At 50.4% G+C, this 23,465-nt stretch overlaps 1 protein-coding gene across 3 annotated transcripts in view; it reads left to right on the top strand.

Annotated features, from left to right (window-relative positions):
- PAQR5 (progestin and adipoQ receptor family member 5) overlaps positions 1-19,199 on the top strand; it is an 85,083-nt gene extending 65,884 nt beyond the window's left edge. For 2 of the 3 annotated variants that reach the window (XM_008139082.3, XM_028141832.2), the window contains 4 exons: positions 1,069-1,195; positions 8,369-8,465; positions 10,575-10,716; positions 16,040-19,199. In XM_008139082.3, coding sequence (XP_008137304.1) covers positions 1,069-1,195; positions 8,369-8,465; positions 10,575-10,716; positions 16,040-16,281 — 608 coding nt within the window. In that variant the 3' untranslated portion in view covers positions 16,282-19,199. Of the gene's footprint in view, positions 1-1,068; positions 1,196-5,928; positions 6,075-8,368; positions 8,466-10,574; positions 10,717-16,039 lie in introns of all 3 variants that reach the window. The other variant, XR_003616590.2, reaches the window with a different exon arrangement.
- The last annotated feature ends 4,266 nt before the right edge of the window (positions 19,200-23,465 follow it).

The raw sequence follows: 23,465 nt of genomic DNA, 5'->3' as shown, positions 1-23,465 counted from the left end.
GCTGGGCGAGGAGGTTGTCCCCTGGGAGCCAGTGCCCGGCTGAAACCTCCCAGGTGGCCTGCTGGGGTGGGGAACATTGTACCAGGAGGTGGCGACTCTGGGCCCCTTCTGCCTGTGTGACCCTGAGAGTGCCAGGGTCACTCTTGGCCTCACTAGATGCCACCTGAGAAATGGGATCAGAGCAGAGGTTGTGTGGCCCGAGCCCTGTGTCAGCCTTGAGCTAGAATTCCAAGCTCACTGTCTTTGGAGTAACAGGTGACCTTGGCCTCATCCCTCAGGCCCTGGGCTGACCAGCCTGTGGCTGCCTCTCCCAGCAGGTGAGGGTGCCTGGAGAGGCCCCTGGCCTAGGTCCCAGACATGATCTACCCTGGTCTTAGCTGCAGCAGACAGATCTCATGAAGTTCCTTAGTTAAGCCTTCTCTCCCACACTCCAAAACCTAAAACAAGACACACACACCTCTGAGGCCAGCCCATTATACCCAGCCTCCCGGCTGGCCAGTGCTGCAGCCCACTGATGTGACTCTCCTCACCTCCGCGAGGGTCCTCTCTCCCTGCGCCTCGAGCTTTCCGCAAGGAGCCCCTGGTGCCGGCCGCTGACGACACGACACGTGCACACTCGGACCTGAGTGCAGGGAGTGTCATTGTGGGCTGTAGCACGGAGTTCAAAGCAGGGACTGTCGCTGAACTGCATGCACTTTAGGCTTGGCTTTGCTGCTTTCTAGCTGTGTGCCCCTGGGTGGGTTACTAAACCACTCTGTGCCTCTGTTTTGCCATCTGTAAAATGAGGATAAGTGCAGGATGGTGGTTGCAAAGATTATGTAAGTTAATGTAAGTGAAAGCCCATGGAGCAATGTGAATCCTCAGGGTAGGATCTGGGTAGGCAGAGTGTGTGTGTGTTGGGTGGGGGTGGGGGGGAGATTGGGGATGGCAGCGGTGGGCCTGTAGCAGCAGGACTGCCCCTGGTCGGTGGGGATGATGAGGCTCGGCCACATGCTGGGCTGATCTTCCCAGTGAGTGCAGACGGTGCCACGTAGTGGCTCCTCACCCAGGCTGCTGTTCCTTCCCCAGGCTCAGCCATCGCCTACTGCGCCTATTCGTTCCCGGACACGCTGGTGTGCACCCCCTTCCGGGACTACTACATGACCCTGGCTGTGCTGAACACCATCATCAGCACCGGCCTCTCCTGCTACTCCAGGTACCCGGCCGCCCCCTCTCAGATGGGACGGGGAGGGGGCCTCGCGGGCATCTCCATGGACTGTGGGAGGGGGCAGCGCAAGAGGCATTTGGGAGCCTGGGACTCGAGCAAGACCCGCTTCGCGGGCACACAGCCTGTGCAGTCGCTCAGGGCCCCACAATCGAGAGCTCCACACTTGGTTCAATGCTCTGCTATACTGTCCTGAAATTCTTAATGATGTTGGAACAAGGAGATCCTACACTTGCACTTTGCACTGAGCCCTGCAAGTGATGTAGCTGGTCTTGTTGCTGGGCAATCACTTATCTCCCTTGACCCTCAGTTTGCTCCTCTGTAAAATGGGGCCAACATCTCCCTGGCGAGATGGATGTAAGGATTACAGGGAACGTACATATGTACCCAGAACACCCAGTACAGGTCTGGCCCAGAGGAGCGCCCCGCCAACGGCAGTCTGCCACTCGGGACTAAGTGGCCTGCCTCTAGGTATGTGCCACGCGTGACAGGTGATATTCAGAGGTTGGACACATCCCGGGGGGAGGCCCCCGGCCACGAGTCACACCCAGCTCACTCAGTCTAATTCCCTCAACTTTTCCCCGTTTCACTCACAAAAGCTTATTGGAAGGAGAGCTAGAGGCATTGTTTTGAGGATAACTACTCTCATTTATTTAGCTCTTTGTAAGAGGGACTGCCCCAAAGCTCCAGTTCCCTAAATTGCGTAGGGAACCTCTCAAATGGCAGTGTCGGGGCAACAGCCCTTCTAGATGGTGTTGGGGTGCTGGGTGCTTCCTGGGCCGGGTGCCTTCATTGGCACCACAGTTGGCTCATAGGTCACACCTACCGTTAGTCCCCTCGATGGCAATTCCAGGGAGCAGGTTGAGGCCCCTGTGAGACTGCAGGCCTCAGAGTCACGGGTACCTGCGGCCATGCACTCCCCTGCACGGGAGAAAACGGGGTGGGAGGGGGGGGCACGCTTCTGTAACTCACGGTGACTTTGGCTCCAGCTTTCTTTGGGTGACACTCAGGTTTTCTGGGACCCAGAGGTAGGCAAGTTGCTCAAACTTGACAAACTGGTTTTCTTTAAAAATGGCAAGATAGGCTCTTAAACAGCATCCGGAATACCTGCCCCACTTGCCCTCCGCAGACCTGTCCTCGGACAGGTGGGCGCGTGCGGTGGCTTCCCGTGGGCATGAGTCTGAGCTCTGGGCGCAGACTCAACACTGGGCTTTGGGATACTCTGTTCCATGGAAAGGCCTGGGCATAGGAGTGGGGGTAAGCTCTCTCTTCCCTCTCCCTGAAAATCACAGAGCTCCCCAGTGCTGTGAGGAGACAGGGTCTCCCACAGGGTAAGAAGTGGAATCAGATGTCAGGGGTGGTTATTCCCCTCCCTCTCCCCCATTCCTCAAGGACTCGGGATTAAGAGCTCTTACTGGAGTGCAGCCCCAGTGCCCAGCCGGAGCTGGGGGGCTGCAGAGATGGTGGAGAGGGGAGGAGGCGGGGCCCTGCCGTGGGTGAGATCAGGAGTAACAGGCATAGACAGTAACAAGGATGCTAGAAACCGCTCAAGAGAGGCGAAGCATGCCCACGAGGATGCGAGGGCTCACGGACAGCCTGGCCCAGGGACCCGCACACCCGGATCTAGTCCTTGGACCCGTCCCTGTCCTGTCTGGTTGGCTCCTGCAGGGCCAGGCAGCTCTGGTGTTTGGAACTAGGACCAGAGGGCAGCAAGCTGTGGGCTGAGGGGTGGGAAGGCTTGTGGGTGTGGGAGGAACAGTCCAGAGTCCATGAGGCAGGACTGCCTTCCCGTGAACTCCCAATGCAAATTCTTAGAACATTGCTGCTTTTTTTTTTAAGCTTCCCGAATTACCAGGGTAGACTGTTTCCTTCCAGCCAGGAGTCTCCGCTGATTGTTCAGATACGGTGAATGGGTCTCGTGCATGTGGCAAGCCTGGTACCATTGGACCAACTTGTTTGGGAGGGCAGGTCAGCCAGGAATATCTTGAAAGCCCATGTAAGGGGGCTTTTCCCTTATCAATGAAATGGATTACTTCTGTTTATTTATGGGGCACACCAGAGGCTATTCCATCCATCCATCCATCCATCCATCCATCCATCCATCCATCCATTCAACCATCCATCCACCTACCCACCCATCTGTCCTTCTGTCCATCCATCCACCTATCCATCCATCCAACCAACCTCTCAACATGTCCTAAATGCCTGCCCTGCTCTAAGCATCATGTTAAGATCTGGGACCACCAGGAGTGAGGCACAGTCCTTGCCCTCAGAATGCCCAGTGCATCAGGAGAGGCAAACTGTAGCCACCCCCAAAAGTCCAGGGGACATGGCCGTTAGAGTGGAGCAGGACAGAATGTAACATAAACAAATAATGACAATACAAACTGACACCCGTGTGGATGGATACCCAGGGTTCTGCGGAGTGGCGTTAGGACTGAGGACTGCGGACTGGGGAGGTCAAACACTTTAGCTGGAGAGGAGAGAAGGACCTTTGGACAGAGCAGACAGCCTGGACAAGGCTGGGGCCGGAGAGGATGGGGCTGCCTTGGAAGCAGCAGGGAGGGTCACCGAGCCCACGTGGCTGGCAGGGAGAGAGCAGCTAGAGAGGGGCCCAAAGGTGCTGGGGATTTGAATGCCTCAGTGTCCGACTGGAGACTGGCCCTGTGCTCGGTCACATTCCTAGGGAGACAGTTCCCTGGGCTTAGCTTCCAGGCCCCGGGGGGCTTCCAGGTGTGTTAACAACCACTGGCGGGGGGCTGTGCCGGAACAGAAGGGAGAAAGGGCAAACGCCACCTTCTCGGAGCCAGAGGTACAGTGGGGTGTCCCAGGTGAGGGCCCTTCCTTTTCCTCCTCACCTTGTCCTCCTTCCTTCCCACGTTGGTGGCTTCTCTGATCTTACAAGGCCTCTCCTCTTTGTTGTCATTCCCTGTCTTCCTGGTTGTCAGTGTCTGAGGAGTGAGAAAGGTGATGTGGGCAGGGAGTGACTCCGGCCCTGATTAACTGTAGGAGGAGCAGGAGGAGCAGGAGGAGAGGAGGGCAGGGCCATCTCCCGGTCTCAGAGACTCGCCATGTAGCCCTCACCGCCCCCTCTGGGATTCAGTGTCCACACGTAACCAAGGGCCTCTGGAAGATGGGCTTTCTGGTTCGGGCATTCCTCACTGCCACTTCCTTTCTTTCTTTTTAATATATATTTTTTATTTATTTCAGAGAGAGGAAGGTAGATGGAGAGAGAGATAGAAACATCAATGATGAGAGAGAGTCATTGATCAGCTGCCTCCTGCACGCCCCACAGTGGGGATCGAGCCCACAACCCGGGCATGTGCCCTTTGACCGGAATCGAACCCAGGACCCCTCAGTCCGCAGGCCGGCACTCTATCCATTGAGCCAAACCAGCAAGGCCACTTTCTTTTTCGAGATTCTCTCCTGCCTCTCCCTCCTGGCCCCTCGGCCCATGGTATGGCCAGGAACGCGAACCACCTTCTCCCTCCCTGAGCACAGCCGGAGACTGTGAACCTCACTGGCAGCTCCTCACCTATGCACGTGCTTCCCAGGACATCACGGCCCCCATGGCACTCCTTCCATTCCAGTGCCCGTCCTGAAGGTGAAGCCACCCACAGGGCCGTGGGCTCCCCTGGCTGGAGATTCGGTCCTTAGTACCATGGGATTTAGTTCAGATGAACATGTTCCGGAAAGCTGCCTTTTTGTTCTGTAGCACTGGAGAGGGGGCATGAGGGGCTGCGTGGCCTCTCTGCGGTTCCGGGGCCGGGTGGGGTGACGGAGACCCTGCTCATGGCCGCCGACCACCCAACGCCCAGGAGGCACCACTCCCTCAGGAGCGTGAGTTACACAGTGTTTGCTGTGCATCACACGTCACTGCAGGGACTTTTTTGGTTCTCCATCCCAAGCCACCAACCGTTGGGGGTTTTTTTGACAAATACTTGCTTAGTGAAATGCTTTGTGGTCAATGCTGTAGGGACGGAAGGGGGTTGTCACCCCTGGTGGGAAGGGAGCTGCGGCAGGTCAGCAGTGTGGACGCCTGGAAGCGGGTTTGGAGGTCAGAGCTGGAGACCAGAGGCTCAGCGGGCAGTGGCTCTCAGGTACATTGGAGGTCAGAGGGCTTGGCCAGATGACAAAGTGCTGCTACGGCTGCAGCCAGCACACGGAAATGTCCACATCCCTGCAATGTCACCCAGGCAACAACAAAACAGCCATAACCACACGCAAACACACACACACACACACACACACACACACACACACACACACCGCTCGGCATTAGAATGACGTCTCCAAAGGCCTGCTAATTCGGGAATTCGCTGGCAAATCCTTCCAGCTTTGTTGCAGAAAGATTGATCAGGTTTTTAAACAGACGGGTATTGCATCGACCCTCTCTTGATGGAGGCTTCTCCTGAAATCTGGTGTTTCCTGTCGACATGGTTCTAGGCACAGGAGGCCTGACTCCCTGTAAATTGGCCCCTCAACCCTGGGGTGCAGGGACTGCTCTACCAGGGTGGGTTTTGAGGCGTGGGGTGCTTCACAGGATTCTGTGGCTCCAACCCTTCCCTCTCAAAACCTCTGGCTGTGGCGACACCTTATGGCCTGGCCTGGAATTGCACCTTGGGAGTGGGAGGCCCCTCTTGGTAGCTGCTGGCCTTTCTGCCTTTTATTCTCTGTTGCTGTCTCTCTTCTGTTCTGCTTTTTCTCCCTTTTTCCCCCTATAGACTCAGCTTTGCTGTCCGAGAGGCTGATGCGTTTGCCCCTGGGAAAGCACTTTATCGGGCTGGGCGAAATGTTGTCTCGAGTCGCAGGAAGTCCATGCTTTGGGGGATGGCCCTCGCCAGCCAGCCAGAGCCGGCTTTCTTCCTGTGTAAGTGGCCACAGAAAGAGTGCGCTTTCACAGGGAGCCTCCCTGAGCCCAGGAGTGACAGGTGGTGGCAGTGCGTGGGGGAGGAGGGAGCAGGCTTGCTGGGGTCGACTGGCCGTGTCAGGAGAGGCCGAGGCTATTGAGAGGCCCTGGTTCCTGGGGCATCGGTTTGCCCCCTGGGGCCCAGGGGCCCAGGTAAGGACAAACAAAGGCTGGCTGGTGGTCTGAGGCCTTCTCAGCCTGCTGGAGGGTGGGGGTGTGACATGGAAGCCAGGCAGCCGTGGGTTTAAATCCTAGTTTTGCCTCTTATTAGTCACCTGACCTTAGACCCATCACCCAGCACCTGTCTGTTCCCTCCCACTCCTATTTCCTGGTGCAACGTGGCTACACGATGGGGAGGGGGAGAGAATGGGTCCCATCACACATCTTGTTGTAAAGCTAACATTTAGTGAGTGTTACTCTGTGGGTATCATTTCATCAAACATTTACAGCAAGCCTGTGAGGGGGTACGGTTGTTGTCTCCGTGTTAACGTGAGGGTTCTGAGATGCACGAAGTGTACGTGACCTGCAGGCTCACACGGTCCTGAGGGGCAGAAGCAGGATCTGAGCCAGGCTGTCCAGGTCAGACACTGCCTGCGAGATCGAGGCACTGCGCTGCCTCACCTGTCCCGGGGGGCGGGGGGTGGTTTACGCCAAGGCTGGGGTCCTTGTTTCGGAGGTCCCTTGTTTCCCCTCCTCTTTCTCCTTGAGCTTCTGTTCTTCTCTGCCCCAGGCCTGCCAGGTGCGTCTCTGAGCTACGCGCAGGGTCAGAAAAGGAGAAACGTGCTGGCGGACTGGAGTGGGGCTGGAGCTTGTCTCTGAAGGCTGCGGGGCTTCTCGGGGGCCATAGGGCTGCCTCCTACGCCATCACGGGGATCCCCAGGCTCGGCCCTGAGGGCTGTGTGTTCTGCCTAGGACCTCTGACGTGCTTCTGAGCTGGGTGTGGGGGACCCAGACCTGAGCAGACCCAGCTTGTCCTTGGGAAGGTTGCCCACCACCCAGGAGGCAGAGGTGGGGGTTTCTGCCGTGTCCCCGCCCAAGGATATGGGCGGCAGTGGGGTGTCCAGACAGGTGCCTGCCCTGGCTCATAGGGGGCATGACCAGGGAAAGTAGGTCTAGGCTGGGGGAGCAGCAGACCGAGTTTGGGGGAGAAGTTGCAGGCTTGAGGGCTGGGATAAGGGGTCTGGGGAGCAGAGGTGAGGCGTGGTGGTGGGACACAGACCCCACAGCCTCCGGAGAGCATGGTGCGGGGCAGAACCACGGGGAAGATTGAGAGGGCCCGAGTGCCTCCACTGTCCTTCAGAGCAGCCGCCCCATGAGCCTCGGCGTGCTAGCTCTGCGCCAGCTGTGCAGGCCTGTGGCCACCGAGGGGGGACCCAGCCCCCCACAACACACTGCGGGATTGGAGCGGGTGCCTGTCCCCCACCTGCCCCAGGCGCGTGAGCCTTCCTCTACCTGAGCCCCCAGTTCAGGGCTGCAGGTTAGTGTGGACCTTCTCCCGGCCCCGCCCCTGTCCTCTGCCGCCTGTCCTGTCCCTGCCCCACACCCTCAGCTGCTGCCCCTCCCCAGGCCGGCCAGCCAGCTGAGGCCCTGTCGCTTCCATCTCCGGGGACCTGCCTGTCGTGACCGTGACCGTCAGCACCCCTCGGGGTCATGTTGATTTCACCTGTCCTCAGATTGGCGGCGGGTGGGCGTGGGGAGAAGGAGAACAGGGAAGGCCGCGCTCACAGTTTCCCGGGCCAGGAGTATCCTGTGTGTGGTAGTGCGTGTTCCAGAAGGCCCTCAGAGCAGTTACACACCTAACTGAACCGAGGCTCCTGCTCGGTAATCACCGGGGAGGCTCTGACCCGTGAGGCAGCTCGGCCTGGGCCTGGGCCACCGCAGCCGCCCCTACCCCACCCACACCCCCACGTCTCCGTCCTGGCATCCTGGTGGCCACTGCTCTTCCAAAAGGCTCTCTGGCAGTTAGATAACTTGGAGCTTGCAGGGCTTCTGAGCACGCCCCCTGGCTCCGCCTGGGGACCATTGCTTCTCAGATGCCAGGAGGTGGATTCCCCTGAGGTCTCCTCACATCTGAGGTCCAGCCATTCCCATGGGGGCGGGAAGGTGAGGAAGCTGGTGGAGAAACTGCTGGAGGAAGTTGTGCCAAGTGCTTGCGACCCCCCTCCACCATTGGTGGCTTACCCGTGAGTATTTTGAATGTGCATGTGTGTGTAACTTATTGACACCCCTTTCGTTCCCCTTCTTCCCTCATTTAGGTTTCTGGAGCTCCACAAGCCAGGGCTCTGTAAGATGCTCCGCGTCCTCGCATTTGCTTATCCCTACACCTGGGACTCTCTCCCCATCTTCTACCGGGTAAGGGCCCTGCCCACGTCCTCTGCCTGTTGGGCACCACTAGGAAGTCAGCTGTCCCCTGAGCCCCTGGGGGTCAGAGCACACGCCGGCACCACAGGACACCCAGGAGTGGGGACCGGCTGCTTCCTTACTGGTGCTCACAGCATAGTCGGGAGCAGCATGACACAGCGGCCTCAGGAACCACAGGAGATGTGCTCACTGGGGCTCAGCAGCAGTCCCAGAGGGCTGGGCAGGGGAAGCAGCCTGGGGTTTAGTGGAGTGACCAGGAGAGCAGGCTCTAAAGGCAGATCTCTAATTACTCACTGGGAGCCTTTGGACAAGTTATCTATCATCTCTGTGCCTTGATTTCTCATCTGTAAAATGGGCATGGTAATAACAGCTCCTTTCATCGGGCTATGGGAGGATTACATGAAATGGTGGCAAGAGTCCAAAAAAAGCATTATTATACACTGAGTGGCCAGATTATTATGATCTCTGAACGCATAATAATCTGGCCACATATATATATATATACACACATATTAGAGGCCCAGTGCATGAATTTGTGCATGGGTGGGGTCCAGCCAGCCTGGCCAGGGGGAGGGTACATGGGTGGTTGGCCGGCCTGCCTGCTGGTCGAACTCCTGGTCAAGGGGACAATTTGCATATTAGCCTTTTATTATATAGGATATACACTGAGTGGCCAGATTATTATGCGTTCAGAGATCATAATAATCTGGCCACTCAGTGTATATTATCATCAGTTAATGTACTATCAGTAAGGATGGGAAAAGTATGAATGAAGGTCTGAGAGATAGGAATTAGATGGAGAACAAGAAATAAGAGGGTGTAAGAGGAAAGACAGGAAGGAAGGAAGTCCATGCAACTCTCAAAACAGATGGGCCTGAGTTCAAGTCCCACTCCCACTGCTCACTGGCTGTGTCACCTTAGACAGTGCACATTACCTCTCTGAGCTTCAGTTTCCTCACCTGTACCTGGGACTAGCATCCCCTCCTTCACAGGGGGTTAGATGGAATTAATAAAAAAAATAGACCTGCTGGGCTCAGTAATGCCTGGCACATGGTCAGCGCCCAGGAAGTGGCACGCCCCGCCCAGTGCCAGCTGGGGTCTGATGCCTGCCACCGAGATGGCAGGGCCAAGGAGCGAAGGGGAGGGGCCGAGCTGGCTCCCCCAGCCGGAGCACTGACCACGTGCTCTGTGCTTGGCCTCTGTGGGCCTGCGGGAGACCTAGAATTAGGGGTGCATCCCATTCCCCTACTCCTTCCTTGGGGACACAGACGACGCACATGAAATTAGAGCAGAGGGACCACGCCAGTTCCACATGCCACCAAACCATGTGGGCTCCTGGCACACAGCGGCAGTGGGCAGTGGGATGGGAGGTCTAACCTAAACGGTGACGTTGACGAATGCACGGATTCTGGAATCAGCCTGCCTGGATCCAGACCACTTCTAATTAGTGGTTTGCAAGTCACCCTCCAGCCCAGCTTCCTCATCTGCAAATGGGGAATTAGAGTCTGCCTATGGCAACTGTGGAGGTGCCCGTGGGATGATGCAAGGAAAAGGCCTGGCCTCGTGCCCTTGAAGGTGGTGGCTGCTGTCCTTATTTAGAACAATAACAGAAACTACACTTAACTCTGAAACAGTATCATGGCCGTAATTAATACTTTTTGATGACTCAGAAGGCCTTCGAGGGATTACTAGGCCTTAAAGTCTTAATAAGGAGCATCAGTTCAGAGGACGTGCTGATTAAAAATGAGTTCCAGTGTGAAATGATCTCTTTTTACTATGCTTACACATTACCTCCATCCGGGAAAAAGAGCAGCAATGTATCTAAAAGGGTTTTTCTTTTCCTTTCCTAACTTCCTTTTTTTTCTTTTTCTTTTTTTAAGTTAAGTAACCCAAATGGCTCTCATAAACATTTGGGGGATTAAAATACAATTGCCTCGGGTCTCAGCTGCTCACACAGCCCCTGAGCCTTCCCTTTCCCAGCCGCAGCCCCGAGATGGGGGCCCTGGCCCAAGTCCCCATGTGTGCGCCATGATGTCGGCAGGTGATGACGGGGAGAAGGGCCTCCTCTCAAGACCGGATGTTTCTTTTAAATCCCTGCAGGTATTCCTGTTCCCAGGGGAGAGTCCACAGAACGAGGTCACCTTGTGCCACCAGAAGCACGTGGCCATGACTCTCCTGGCCTCTTTCTTCTACTCGGCGCACCTGCCGGAGCGCCTGGCCCCAGGATGCTTCGACTACATCGGTGAGTGTGCGGTGGCTCCGCTGCCCTTGCCCTCCAGCCGGGGAGGGCTCCATCCCTGTCACCTGTGATGCAGCTGCAGCGGGGAGGCCAGGGCAGGGAGAGAAGCACCTCTCAGGAAGTTCTCCGGGTGCTGGTCAAGGTGAATGAAACGGTGAGTTAATGGGGGGCCAGGATGTACGCACGTAGCCAGTGAATGGCCAGGGAGGATGGGAGAGCAGGTGGGTCTAAGATTCTAACGCATTCCTGTGGGGTATGGGGCCAGGGGAGTCCCAGTATTACCTAGAACACGAGATCCCACTATTAAATGACCACTGAGGGCATCCTTGGAGAGGACGAAGAAAGACTGGGTGCACATGGCTCTGAGGTACCAGGTGCTGTGCAGGGCTGTGCCCAGGCGGGGAACGTGTCTGCCTTTGTCTTGTTCAGCGGGGTGCGATGGGACCAGGAGTCAGGGTAGAGGGGTGGCTCTCAGGTTTGGTGCCCAGACCAACAGTCTCAGCATCACCCGGGCACATGCAGATTCCCGGGCCCTACACCAGAAACTTGGGGGGCGGGGCTCAGCACTCACTCAGAGGCTGCGTGGCTCTCTAGGTGAGCATGAGCTCACTAAAGTTAGAGAAGCGATGTGGCCAGCAGGTGTCAGAGCCACGGGTGTACACCTGCTGGTAGAGTTCCCTTCCCCCTCTACCTAGGGAAGTGGGCAGGCACTGCAGAAGGCGACCCCCACCCTGGCTCTGGGACTGGCTGGAGGCCCCTGCTCACTTCTGGCGAGGCTGATGTGTGCTGGGAGGACAGCTCCTCAGATAAGCTATTATGGGGACCAAGGGGTCATCCTTGTCTCCCTGTGGTGAGAGGAACCTGTGTGTTGCCAAGGCCATTTTGTCTATAACTTTCCATCTCTTACCACCGAGGTCACATGGCCAGATTTACTTTGGTCGTTCTCATTAGAGTTTCATCTCCTTTACTCATTCTGTCCCGCTAGGCCAGTGGTCAGCAAACTCATTAGTCAACAGAGCCAAATATCAACAGTACAACGATTGAAATTTCTTTTGAGAGCCAAATTTTTTAACTTAAACTTCTTCTAACTGCCACTTCTTCAAAATAGACTCGCCCAGGCCGTGGTATTTTGTGGAAGAGCCACACTCAAGGGGCCAAAGAGCCGCATGTGGCTCGCGAGCCGCAGTTTGCTGACCACGGTGCTAGAAGAATTACAAGCAAAATGCTTAGAGGGCAGATTTCAAAAAAGGAGGGAGACCAAAGGGCCAGGGGGTACCTGCCTACAGTACCCCCTGGCCCTTCACCTTCACCCCCCAGCCCCAGCCGGATGAAGTAGAGGGAATTGTTCATGAAGTCTGGGGGCTGCAGGAAAAATAGCCCTGGCCCTTATTGTGTCAACTCCCTGGCTTCTTTAATAACATTTAATTTTTTTCATCTCTATCCCGTTCAGAGCAGAGACACACGCCTATGGGGAGAAATTTGCCAGACAGCAGTCAATGACAGATCATTAAATCTCTGCCGGGTATGGGATTCCCCTCTCCACCAGCCCGAGGGGGAAGGGCTGGGCCGGCGTGGTTAGCGTTGGCCCACAGGAAGCTCCTCCCTGTTCCCCGTCTGGTGGGATTGCTGAAACCACTCTTCCTGCTGCAGCCACATTTCACATATGTGCAGGGCTCTTGCGTCTTTTTATGTCCTGTCCTCATGGAGACAGGTTTGAGCCTCCATTGTTGAGCACATCACCCACAGATTTTGGGAATTATACACAGCCCGTTAGTATAACGGAGTGAGGCAGGGGTGGAACCTTGAAACACACCATCTTCCGAGGGACTGCCATCTTTCCATCTCCTGTCATGTGGTCTTCCCTCTGTGTGTGTGCATGTCCACGTCCTATTCTCCTCTTCTCATATAAGGACACCAATTATACTGGGCCCCACCCTGGTGACTTCATCTTAACTTCATTGTCTCTAAAAGACCCCATCTCCAAATATGATCCCATTCTGAGGTACTGGGCTTAAGAATTCAACATATGAATTTGGAAGAGGAGACAGATCAGCCCATGACACATGTGGTCTTCTCATCTTACTTTTGGTTTCTGAAGGTTGTCCCCCAAAGCAGGACCCAGCCCTGGGCAATGGACTCCTTTTCTCACCAACCAAAAAATGTGCATGTCCTTGCCCACTCCTAGCACACTCTACTGAGCGTGCCCGCCCTGCTCCCCACACGTGGATGCATTCTGGTGAGCTGGGGTCCTGCAGGTCATGGGGAGGAAGAACTCCTGGTCATGTCTGGGATTGACCAGCAATAGGAAGTGGGCCACCTTGTAAGTGGCCAACAGAGACTTTGGCTGGCTTCACCTCTGGCACTGAAGTTGGAATCTGAGCTCATCAGCACTGGATCTTTTTTTTTAAATGAATATTTATTGTTCAGATTACAATTGTTTCTCCTTTTTCCCCACATATCTCCCCACCACCCAGTTCCCACCCCCCCTCTGCCCTTACCTCCCCCCCCCCGCTGTCCTTATCCATAGGTGTATGATTTTTGTCCAGTCTCTTCCCATACTCCCCACACAGACACCCCTTTCCCCCTGAGAATTATCAATCCACTCCCATTCTATGCCTCTGATTCTAATAAGTTTATCAGTTTATTCTGTTCCTCAGATTTTTAATTCACTTGACTTTTAGATTCACTTGTTGATAGATATGTATTTGTTGTTCATAATTTTTATCTTTCTTCTTCTTTTCCTCTTTTTAAGGAATACCTTTCAGCATTTCATATAATGCTGGTTTGGTGGTGATGAACTCCTTTAGCTTTTTCTTATCTGTGAAGCTCTTTATCTGCCCTTCAATTCTGAATGATAACTTTGCTGGGTAGAGTAGTCTTGATTGTAGGTTCCTGCTATTCATCACTTTGAATATTTCTTGCCACTCCCGTCTGGCCTGCATGGTTTCTGTTGAGAAATTAGCTGATAATCGTATGGGAGCTCCCTTGTAGGTAACTAACTGTTTTTCTCTTGCTGCTTGTAAGATTCTCTCTTTGTCTTTTGCTCTTGGCATTTTAATTATGATGTGTCTTGGTGTAGTCCTCTTTGGATTCCTTTTGTTTGGGGTTCTGTGCGCTTCCTGGACTTGTAAGTCTATTTCTTTCATCAGGTGGGGGAAGTTTTCATTCATTATTTCTTCAAATAGGTTTTCAGCATCTTGCTCTCTCTCTTCTTCTGGTACCCCCATAATTCTGATGTTGGTTCGCTTGAAGTTGTCCCAGAGGCTTCTTACACTATCTTCAACTTGCTGAATTCTCTTCTCTTCATGCTTCTCTGGAGGAGTGTCCTTGGCCTCTTTGTATTCCAAATCTTTGAGTTGATTCTTGCAATCCTCTAGTCTGCTTTTGGGTCTCTGTATAATATTTTTTATCTCAGTCAGTGTATGTTTAATTTCTAGTTGGTCCTCATGGAATTTATCGGCCTTTTCCATGAAATTCTTGAAAAACCTTATAACCGTGGTTTTGAACTCTATGTCCAATCGCTTGTTTTCCTCCATTTCTTTGGTTTGTGATCTGTTTCCTTGCCTTCTCATATTCTCTGCTTCCCTGAGTTGGTAGGGTAGTTTTGTGTACTAGGTGTCCTATTGGTTCAACGGGTCAGCCTCCCAGTTACTTGAGGTGGACACTCTTGGTGTACCCTTGTGCACTGTGTGTTCCCCAGCAGGAGCTACAGCAAGGGCTAGTTTTCTCCTCCTTTGCTTGGGCGGTTTTGGAGCAGTCTGACTGGAGCTGCAGTTGGTTAAGCTGCCACAGAACAGGCCATTTATATGCAAAAGCCGCTGTGTGGAGCCTGGGCGGGTTTGTAGAATGTGCGGGGCGGGGCCTCAGGGCGGGGCCTCAGGGCTGGGCGGGGTCTCAGGGCGTCACTAGGCTGGGGCGTGGCCAACAGCGATGGCTGCCGTCAGCCGTCTCTGCCTTTCCCGTTTCCAAGTCCCTGCGCCCCACGGTCCAGCGCAGTAAACAATGATTGCTGGGCGCACCACCGCAAAAAAGTCACTCTCACTTTCCGACCCGATGGCCGAGAGTCCAGCTTCTCCCCGTAGGTGTCTGGGTCCCCCGAGTGTCCCCAGAAACTGGATTTCAGAGTGATCGGGAGCTTGTCTCTCTGCGGGTTGAAGAAAAGCCGCGCACCCAGCCACCCGCCGCCGGCCCGATTCGCGTGCCTCCATACCTCAGCTTTTCAGGGATTGTGCTCCTTTCTGTTCTTAGTTGTCAGTCTTCCACTCAGCCAGCTTTCCCGTGGTTCTGGGTGGTAGACGTTTTTGTCTTTTAGTTGTGTTTTTGAAATTGTTGTGTGAGGCAGCAGATTAGTTGTTTAACTATGCCGCCATCTTGGTTCCTCCCAGCACTGGATCTTAAGAGATTACCTCAGGCCCGGCCGGTGTGGTTCAGTGGTTGAGCATCAACCTATGAACCAGGAGGTCACAATTCAATTCCCAGTCAGAGCATATGCCTGGGTTGTAGGCTCAATCCCCAGTAGGAGACATGCATGAGGCAGCCGATCAATGATTCTCTCTCATCATTGATGTTTCTCTCTCTCTCTCTTTCTCTCTCTCCCCCCTTCTTCTCTGAAATCAATAAAAATATATTTTAAAAAGAGAAAAATAGATGACCTCTGGCAGAACATGATGCCTTTTTCATGTGAAAAACTGGGTTGGTGAATTACTCTGATGGCCTTTTTCTTTTTCTCACATTACATTTTATTTTTTTAAATATATTTTTTATTGATTTCAGAGAGGAAGGGAGAGAGGATAGAAACATCAATGATGAGAATCCATGATAGGCTGCCTCCTGCAGGCCCCCCTACTGGGGATCGAGCCCACAACCCCGGCATGTGCCCTTGACTGTAATCGAACCCGGGACCTTTCAGTCTGCAGGCTGATGCTCTATCCACCGAGCCAATCCGGCTAGGGCCTCACATTACATTTTAAAGATTAATTTATTGAAGCATGTTTTGCATATCACATAATCCCCTTATTTCAAGTGTACAATTTAATGCTACTTTTAGTGAATTTACCAAGTTGTACAAGCATCACTATAAATGAAGTTTAGGATATTTTTATCATCCCAGTAAGATCCCTCATGCCCATATACTGTTCATCCCCACTCCCACCCCCTGCCCAGGGCAACCACTAATCTACATTTTGTTTCTATAGATTTGCCTTTTTTGGACAAGTGATATGAATGCAGTCATACAATATGTGTCCCTTGTGTCTGGCTTCTTTCACTCAGCATGTCATTTCTTTTTTATTGCTGATCTTGGTGGCCTTTTGTATACTTGCTGTAGGTCACAGTCACCAGCTGTTCCACGTGTGTGTGATCCTGGCTACGCACATGCAGATGGAAGCCATACTTCTGGACAAGACTCTGAGGAAGGAATGGCTCATGGCCAACGCCAGGGCCCTGTCTCTCCCTCAGATAGCAGGAGCCATACTTCTGTGCCTCATCTTCAGCCTCATCAACATAATTTATTTCTCATCTGCTCTGTATCGGATGCCTGAGCCAGAATTACATAAAAAAGAAACATGATTCAGACCCTAAGCTTTTTATGCCAGATGTCAACATTAAGCTACAACATCCTAACCACCATAAGCCAGTGGCATGGTACTGGTTTATGGTGGTCTAAGATATTCATAGTGATTGGTGTCTTGGCATTTTTTAATGGGTTCATATCAACAAGGTATTTAACTGGGGAAATTTCTCTAGCTGTGCACTGATTCTGTATGTGTGGTTTTAAAAGGGGAACATGGGTTCAAGCAAGTCCTTATTCAGGCAAATTATTAATATTTAATTAAGTTAAATTTATTTAAAATGAGTTTTGCAATTCTGTTTAAACAGTATTTACTCTTTAAAAATGGAACTTGAGGAGTTTCATGTAGCAAATGTGTCTCTAGTCCCCAAGAGCCCCCACAGTGGGAGGAATATAAGCCAGAAAGGTCAGGGGGGGGCCCTCAGAAAGAGGAACTTGGGTCTGTGGGAGTCCTGGGGACTGGTTTCAGGGGGGCTCTTCTTTCTTTTCCCACCTACTGAAGGGAGTGAATAGAAAGCCCTCTTTTTTACTCAAGTCCATTCTGCTTCAAAGTGCAAATTCCATGTCAATAGATTTGGATTTGGGACTGTGGATTTGGATTTTCTTAAAAGTCCACAGCCTATGGCTGGGTGTCATGTGTCCTGTTTTGCTCTGTTTTCTTGTTGCCAGTTTGATTCTGCAAAGTATTATGCAGCACCGGTAAAACATGGCACACCGTGGGAGTTGGCCAAGTTAATCCCTGCCAGCTGTGTTCATTTGTCACATTTTAAATCAATGACAGCACTGTATTTAGGGGTGTCATGCATTTGCTGTTGCTTCAGCATTTCAAATACGCTGCAAATTTTAGTGTTTATGTGCAGAGGATGCTTAAAGACCTTGCCAAAGGGTTGGTCGGATGCGATTTTTCAAGCTTTCCTGAGAACCTAAAACATATGGTGAGCTTGTGGCCAATGCAGATTCCCAGGGAGACCAGCAGATTCTGGTTTACCGGTGTAAAATGTAGGTTTCGGAGAGGGGATCTGCACTGGAGCAAGTCCCATGTAATTCTAATGCAGAGGGCCCATGGGCCAAACTTGAAGAAATGCTGGTGTCAGGAATTCCAAAAGCCACTGGGCTTATCAGCTTTGTTTTCATTGATGTAATTTTCAGCAACTCACCACCTAAGGATGTGTTCCCAGCTTTCTACTCTGCACAGTCCTAAAACACTGAGCATTTTCTCATCTGTTGCATTACTAATTAAAGTTCAGTATTTTGTGGTATTTTCAGACATAAGGAAATGCTGACACAAAGCAATTGTTAACACAGGCCTATCAACCCCTGATCTGCACTTGCTAATGACTTAAGGGGCTGTCTACAATGCAGAATTCTCTTTGCTGACTCAGGAACACCTTCTATCTTAGAATACTGCCTTTGTGTTTTACTGGCCCAGGTAATCCTCTTGAGGACAAGTAACAATTTATATTGGATGAGAGTGGTCAAGAAATATGATTTCATTAGTTTAATTATCTGTTTACTTCCTCTGGAGAAATAGACTGATAAAATTATATGGGCTGGTAAATTTTTGGTACATTAATTGCAAACTACATGACAAAATTTGTTGTTTTTTAGCAACAATCTGAAATCATTAGAGACATTTTATTCTAGCAGGGCAAGTGGGCTTCCATTTCATCCTACTGTAACTTCTCAATTTTATAGTGAAAAAAAGGTACATTTAAATACCCTATTTTAGTAATGCCAAAGACATGAAGGCTTTCAAATTCTGTTTATAACAGTAAAATAGTGTTCTTTAGCTTAGAAATAGTTGGAAAATATTGGATGATTAATTTGAAGGGCTTTTAGATGATTTAATCTTTGGTTATGTTACTTTTGTCATGCTTAATGATGAAAATGAAATGTTAAATCAACAAAATAAGATCAAGTGTTTCATAATGGTTTTATAACTTTGGTAAATTTAGTCCCATTGTATGTTTTTGGACAGTATTACAAATTAAAATTTTATACCAATTCGCAGTACACTGATTTGGAAGCTTCTAATGTGTAGTGAAAATGAATTCAAATATATGAATTATCAGTAAGTATTAAGTCTGATAGTTTTGCCTAAGTCATTCCAGAAAGTTAGAAAGGTTGGCAGTGGGTGAGTTGAAGACCTCACTGGGAAGATGCTTTTTAATGTAGTTCTCAAAAAAATTTTAATGTCTCAGTACACTGTAGAGATGTGCCAAACTCCCATGGGTGTCAACTGTTCACCTTGACCCTGTCTCAAAAGGGATTATGTAGGGGTGGGTACACTCCCAATGGGATGTCCCTCTTCCCCCTCCCCCTCCTTGAGATCATAACTCTAAAACTTATCAGACATTATAGTTGTGATAAAACTTCAATATGTTTGAATGAAGCCATTTAGTCAACTGTATCTCCCCTTTATTCATTGTAGAGTTCCATTTTCCATTGCTCAATTTTTAAAGAGTTATGATCCATCTTCTTTGTTCAAGAAATGAGTTTGCCATTGTTAATTAGAATTAGAAGTGGGAAGTTTAGAAACTTTTGAGTACAAAGTGATTTAAGTATTTGGTCTTCTGCAATCTTTTTCAAAGTGTTCTCTGTGGAACCCTGCTCATGTGAGAGGTTCTGAGGAAGGCAGTGGAATAGAATGGTATTGTCAGGTACGTTGGAGAAGCACTTCATTTGGATCTACTGTGTTCCAAATTTGTTTTAGCCATGATGCCCTTCATACATGAAACACCTATCAACACTATAAAACATGTTATGACATATCCGTTGAACGCGAGCCTCTGATTTTCTAATCAACGATCCATATGAATGAAAAGACAAAGACCCATTTCCAAACTCAGAGATATTCTTCCAATGTATGGTTTTCTTAAATTGTGTGGAAGAAATAAATAAAGTTTATTTATTATAATACAGTTGTCCTGTTTCCCACTTGGTTTGGTTCTATTTCACCCACCATACTACAAACATGTTCATTTACCATGAGAAATAGATTCCTGTACATGAGTGCATTGCTAAATCATCTGATGAATATTTTAGTGCCTGGTATATATAGAACAAACATTGTCCTAGGAACTGGGGACACAGAAGTTAACAAAACCCACACTGTCCCTCCTTCATGGATCTGATGTTCTGATCAGTCAGCCAGACAAGATAAATTCAGGTAATGGTAAGTGCAATAAAGAAAATAAGCCTAGCCCTAGCTGGTTTGGCTCAGTGGATAGAGCATCAGCCTGCGGACTGAAGGGTCCCAGGTTTGATTCCGGTCAAGGGCACATGCCCAGGTTGCAGGCTCGATCCCCAATAGGCGGTGTGCAGTAGGCAACCGATCAATGATTCTCTCTCATCGATGTTCCTATCTCTCCCTCTCCCTTCCGCTCTGAAATCAATAAAAATGAATTTTTTAATGAAAGAAGATAAGCCTAGTGAAGGAATAGGTGAGAGTGGATGACCACTCTGATAAGCTTATATTTGAGAAGAGACTTGATCGATGGGCAGAAAGGTGCCAGCTGTGCCAGCGTGGGGGGAGGTGTTTCAGGTCGAGGTTGTAGGAATTGCCAAGGCCAGCAGGCACTTGTCCTATTGGAAGGATGGAAATCTGGCCACTGATGCCTGAAATGTATAACATCCAGAAGATGTCTGAATTACTTGATTTTTTGAAGAACTCTTGAAAATTTCTCCTGAATGTTCTTCCTGGGAGATTGTGAATGGGGCTTTCCTATGCCCCCTTGGCATTTGTATGAATGCTTCAAGTCTGTAATAAATGTATTTCGGACAAAGAGAGTTGTCACACATATTCTCTTCATCTCAGCAACAGATTTCTAAAGCTGGCTTATCTTTTGCATCCTTCAAGGCAAAGGATCTCAAAGACAATTTAATCCAACCTTTCAAAAATGTATTTAATGATTTAAAATGCACATTCTCTGGCCCAAGTCAACAGATGACGAATACCCAGGGAGGAGGAGAAGGAGGTGTTGCAGTTTTAAATTTTTATCAAAAGCCCCAGATTATTTTTAATATATGGGAGTTAAAGAAGTATTGATAGCCCAGCCAGCATGGCTCAGTGGTTGAGTGTCAACCTATGAGCCAGGAGGTCCTGGTTCGCACATGCCCAGGTTGCAGGCTCAATCCCCAGCGCGGGGCGTGCAGGAGGCTGCCATTCAATGATTCTCATCATTAATGTTTCTATCTCTCCCTCTCCCTTCCTCTCTGAAATCAATTTATAAAAAATAAAAATAAAAAAATTTTTTAAAGAAGTGCTGGGGCTGACCGGCAGACCCTGAGCGACGGATGAACAGATGACTCTGACACACGTTTCTGTGACAGAGAGGGCTAAGGCACTACTTGGCTATGGCCACCAAGTGGCCCTGTTCGCCTGCCCCCTTGGGCTTTTATTCAAACAACAGCTTGAACTCAAATTAACGTCTAGGTACAACCAGCAGGGTAAGCATCCTTGAGAAAGTATGTGCTTCTACAAGGTCGGGTCTTTAAAGACTAAACATACAGATTCTAGCAAAACTTCCCGGGGGATCGGACTTGTTTGGAAAGTCAAGGCAGGGGCTGCCGCCTTCGGCAAGGTCCCCTCAGAGGCCCCCGACCTTTCGGAGAATCCTCCTTCCAGACTTTCCAACCAGGTCCCGTGCTTCCCCACAAAGAAGCACTGACAGAGTCCATTATTTTTTTTAACATAATTTCTTCCTTAGAAAAATGTTGCCAAATAGAACAAAGAATCCCCAGGTGCGTTTTAGCCTTCCCCTTTTGGTATTTATACAGCTCTAACAGAAACTGCTCCCGTTATCCACAATACGTGGACTTCTTTGCTCAGTCCTAGAATGTTCACAATGCCGTTTCAAAATTACTGACCTATGTCTGAAAAAAAGCCTACTGATTAGAATTCAATATAAGTTTCAAGATCTTTTTGTCTTCAGCCTGAGGGCACATAGTGAATAGTCTTCATTACTTGGGTTAGTTATAGCCCCCTTCTGTGTATGTTATTCATATGAAATGTGCTTCAGATCATTTGTTTCTTTTTACATTAATTTTACAGCTTCCCCCCAAGCTTGTTGACTTTATTAATTTGTTTTCTGAGTATATAAAACATTGACTTCCAATCATTCATTTTATAAATGGCCTGGGAATGTGAGATGATGGCTTCAAGGCCACTGAGTGAACAGCGGGGGCGGGGGGGGGGAATTCTCTCCCTTGGGTGTTGGGTGTACCAGCTCCCACAGTGGTCCTGTCTCCATTTTACCACCTTCCCTCAAAACTCTGGGCTTCTATAGGTCTGGTCATTGGTGTTCATTAGGGTCCTGTACCTGAACTTACTTAGGTGGATGGTTGAATTCATTATGGTTTCAAATTTGTGTAGTGTCAGCTCCCCTTCAGTGATTTACATAAGACCCTCCCAGTCCAGTTTGGCAGGTTCTTACAAAGTTACACTTACAAAACCAGTAATCCCATCCAAGAGAAATGAAAACACATGTCTACATAAAGACCTTTATACAAATAATTACACTAGTTTCATTCATAATCACCAAAAAGGGGAAACAACCTAAATGTCCATCAAACAAATGAATGAATGAATAAATTGTCATGCATTCATACAATGGAATACTACTAAAATAAAAGGGAACACACTCCCGGTACATGCAACACATGGAAAAACCTCTAAAGCATTATGCCGAGTTAAAGAAGAAACATTCTGGAAAAGACAAAACTCAAGAAGTTAGGAAAGTGATTGCCAAGGGCTTGAGGGTAGGGGACAGTGATTGACTACAAGGGAATTTTTGTGTGATGGGAATCTATAATAATAAAAGCATAATATGCTAATTAGACCGGACATCCTTCCTTCCGGACGAAGCTACGGTGGGCGGGGGCCGAGCCCCTTGCACAAATTCCGTGCATCAGGCCTCTAGTTTTATATATTTGACTAAAGCCCTGGTGCACAAAATTCGTGCACTGGGTGAGTGTCCCTCAGCCCAGCCTTCCCCCTCTCACAGTCTGGGAGCCCTCAGGGGATGTCCTACTGAAGGCTAGGCCCACTCCCCTGGGCGGGTCTGCTGGGGGCCTTGATCCCGGTCACAGTGCAGCTAGGAGCACGACCCCTGGGCTGGTCCGTGGGTCTGCTGGGGGCCTTGCTCCCAGGGCACGCCGGGCTGCCTGCCCGCCCAAAAACCCCTGGCGGGATTGGCCTCGGAGCTGGGTGGCGCTGGGGCTGGGGCCGTGGCTGCTCGGAGCCTGCCCCCAGCCCTGGTGTGTGGTGTGTGTGTGCTGGGGTTGGGGGCGTGCTCTGAGCTGGTCATGACACAATCTCCGGAGCTGGTCGTGATGTCCTGACCTAATTTGCATATTTCTCTCTTATTATATAGGAGGATTGTGGCAGTGGTTACAGGATGGTATATGTTTGACAAATATGTAGACAGTTCAACTAAAAAGGTTGAATTTTACTGTAAATTATACCTTAATAAATGACTTTAAAAACAAACAAACACCCAGCATCCCAAGTCTACTCTCTCTTACCCTCACCTCTGGTCTGGATCTCTAATTCTAGGGGGAAAATGCAGCTCTTTTACTGGTTATGGGAGCCCTCTGGGGGAAAAGATTAGGATGTGTTTGTTAGGTGTGAGGTACCTGTGGGACACCCTGAGAAATGATATAATGAATTGGCATTTTGAAGAAAACTAATAAGCCATAGAGCTTAATATGGTAGAAGTGAGGGAGAAAGAAAAAAAACTGGCCAGAAAAAAAGCTGGGGGTGGTGCAATTTACCTAGGTCCTTGACTGGGGTATTCTCTGAAAGGGTGGATTCATTCATTCCCTCTCAACATTTATGGAGTAGCTCAATTGTTGGGCACCGGGGTGCAACAGTGCCATCTAGTGATACGATGTAGGGATAAAATGGAGAAGAGACTAATAAATAATGATTGTAAATTGGGAAGTGAGGGCCAAAGCAAATCAGCAGGTGCAGTGACTGGGAAGTGCAGGGGACCAGCATCCAGAGCAGGGTAGGTCGCAAGAGACCTGCTGAGAACTGAGGATACGGAGACATTGTCAGAGGAAGGGAAGAAGGAGAGCTTGACAGCAAAGGTCAGCATGGCTGGAGGTAGTGGTGCAGGGGTTAATGATAGGTGATGAGCTTGAAGAGGAAGAGCCTTGGGGCTCCACTGAGGGTCTGCAG

The sequence above is a fragment of the Eptesicus fuscus genome, chromosome 5 (genome assembly GCF_027574615.1).
Source record: "Eptesicus fuscus isolate TK198812 chromosome 5, DD_ASM_mEF_20220401, whole genome shotgun sequence".
Lineage (NCBI taxonomy): Eukaryota > Metazoa > Chordata > Mammalia > Chiroptera > Vespertilionidae > Eptesicus > Eptesicus fuscus.
Note: the sequence above shows the minus strand (reverse complement) of the source record. Positions and strands in the feature narration are given on the sequence as shown.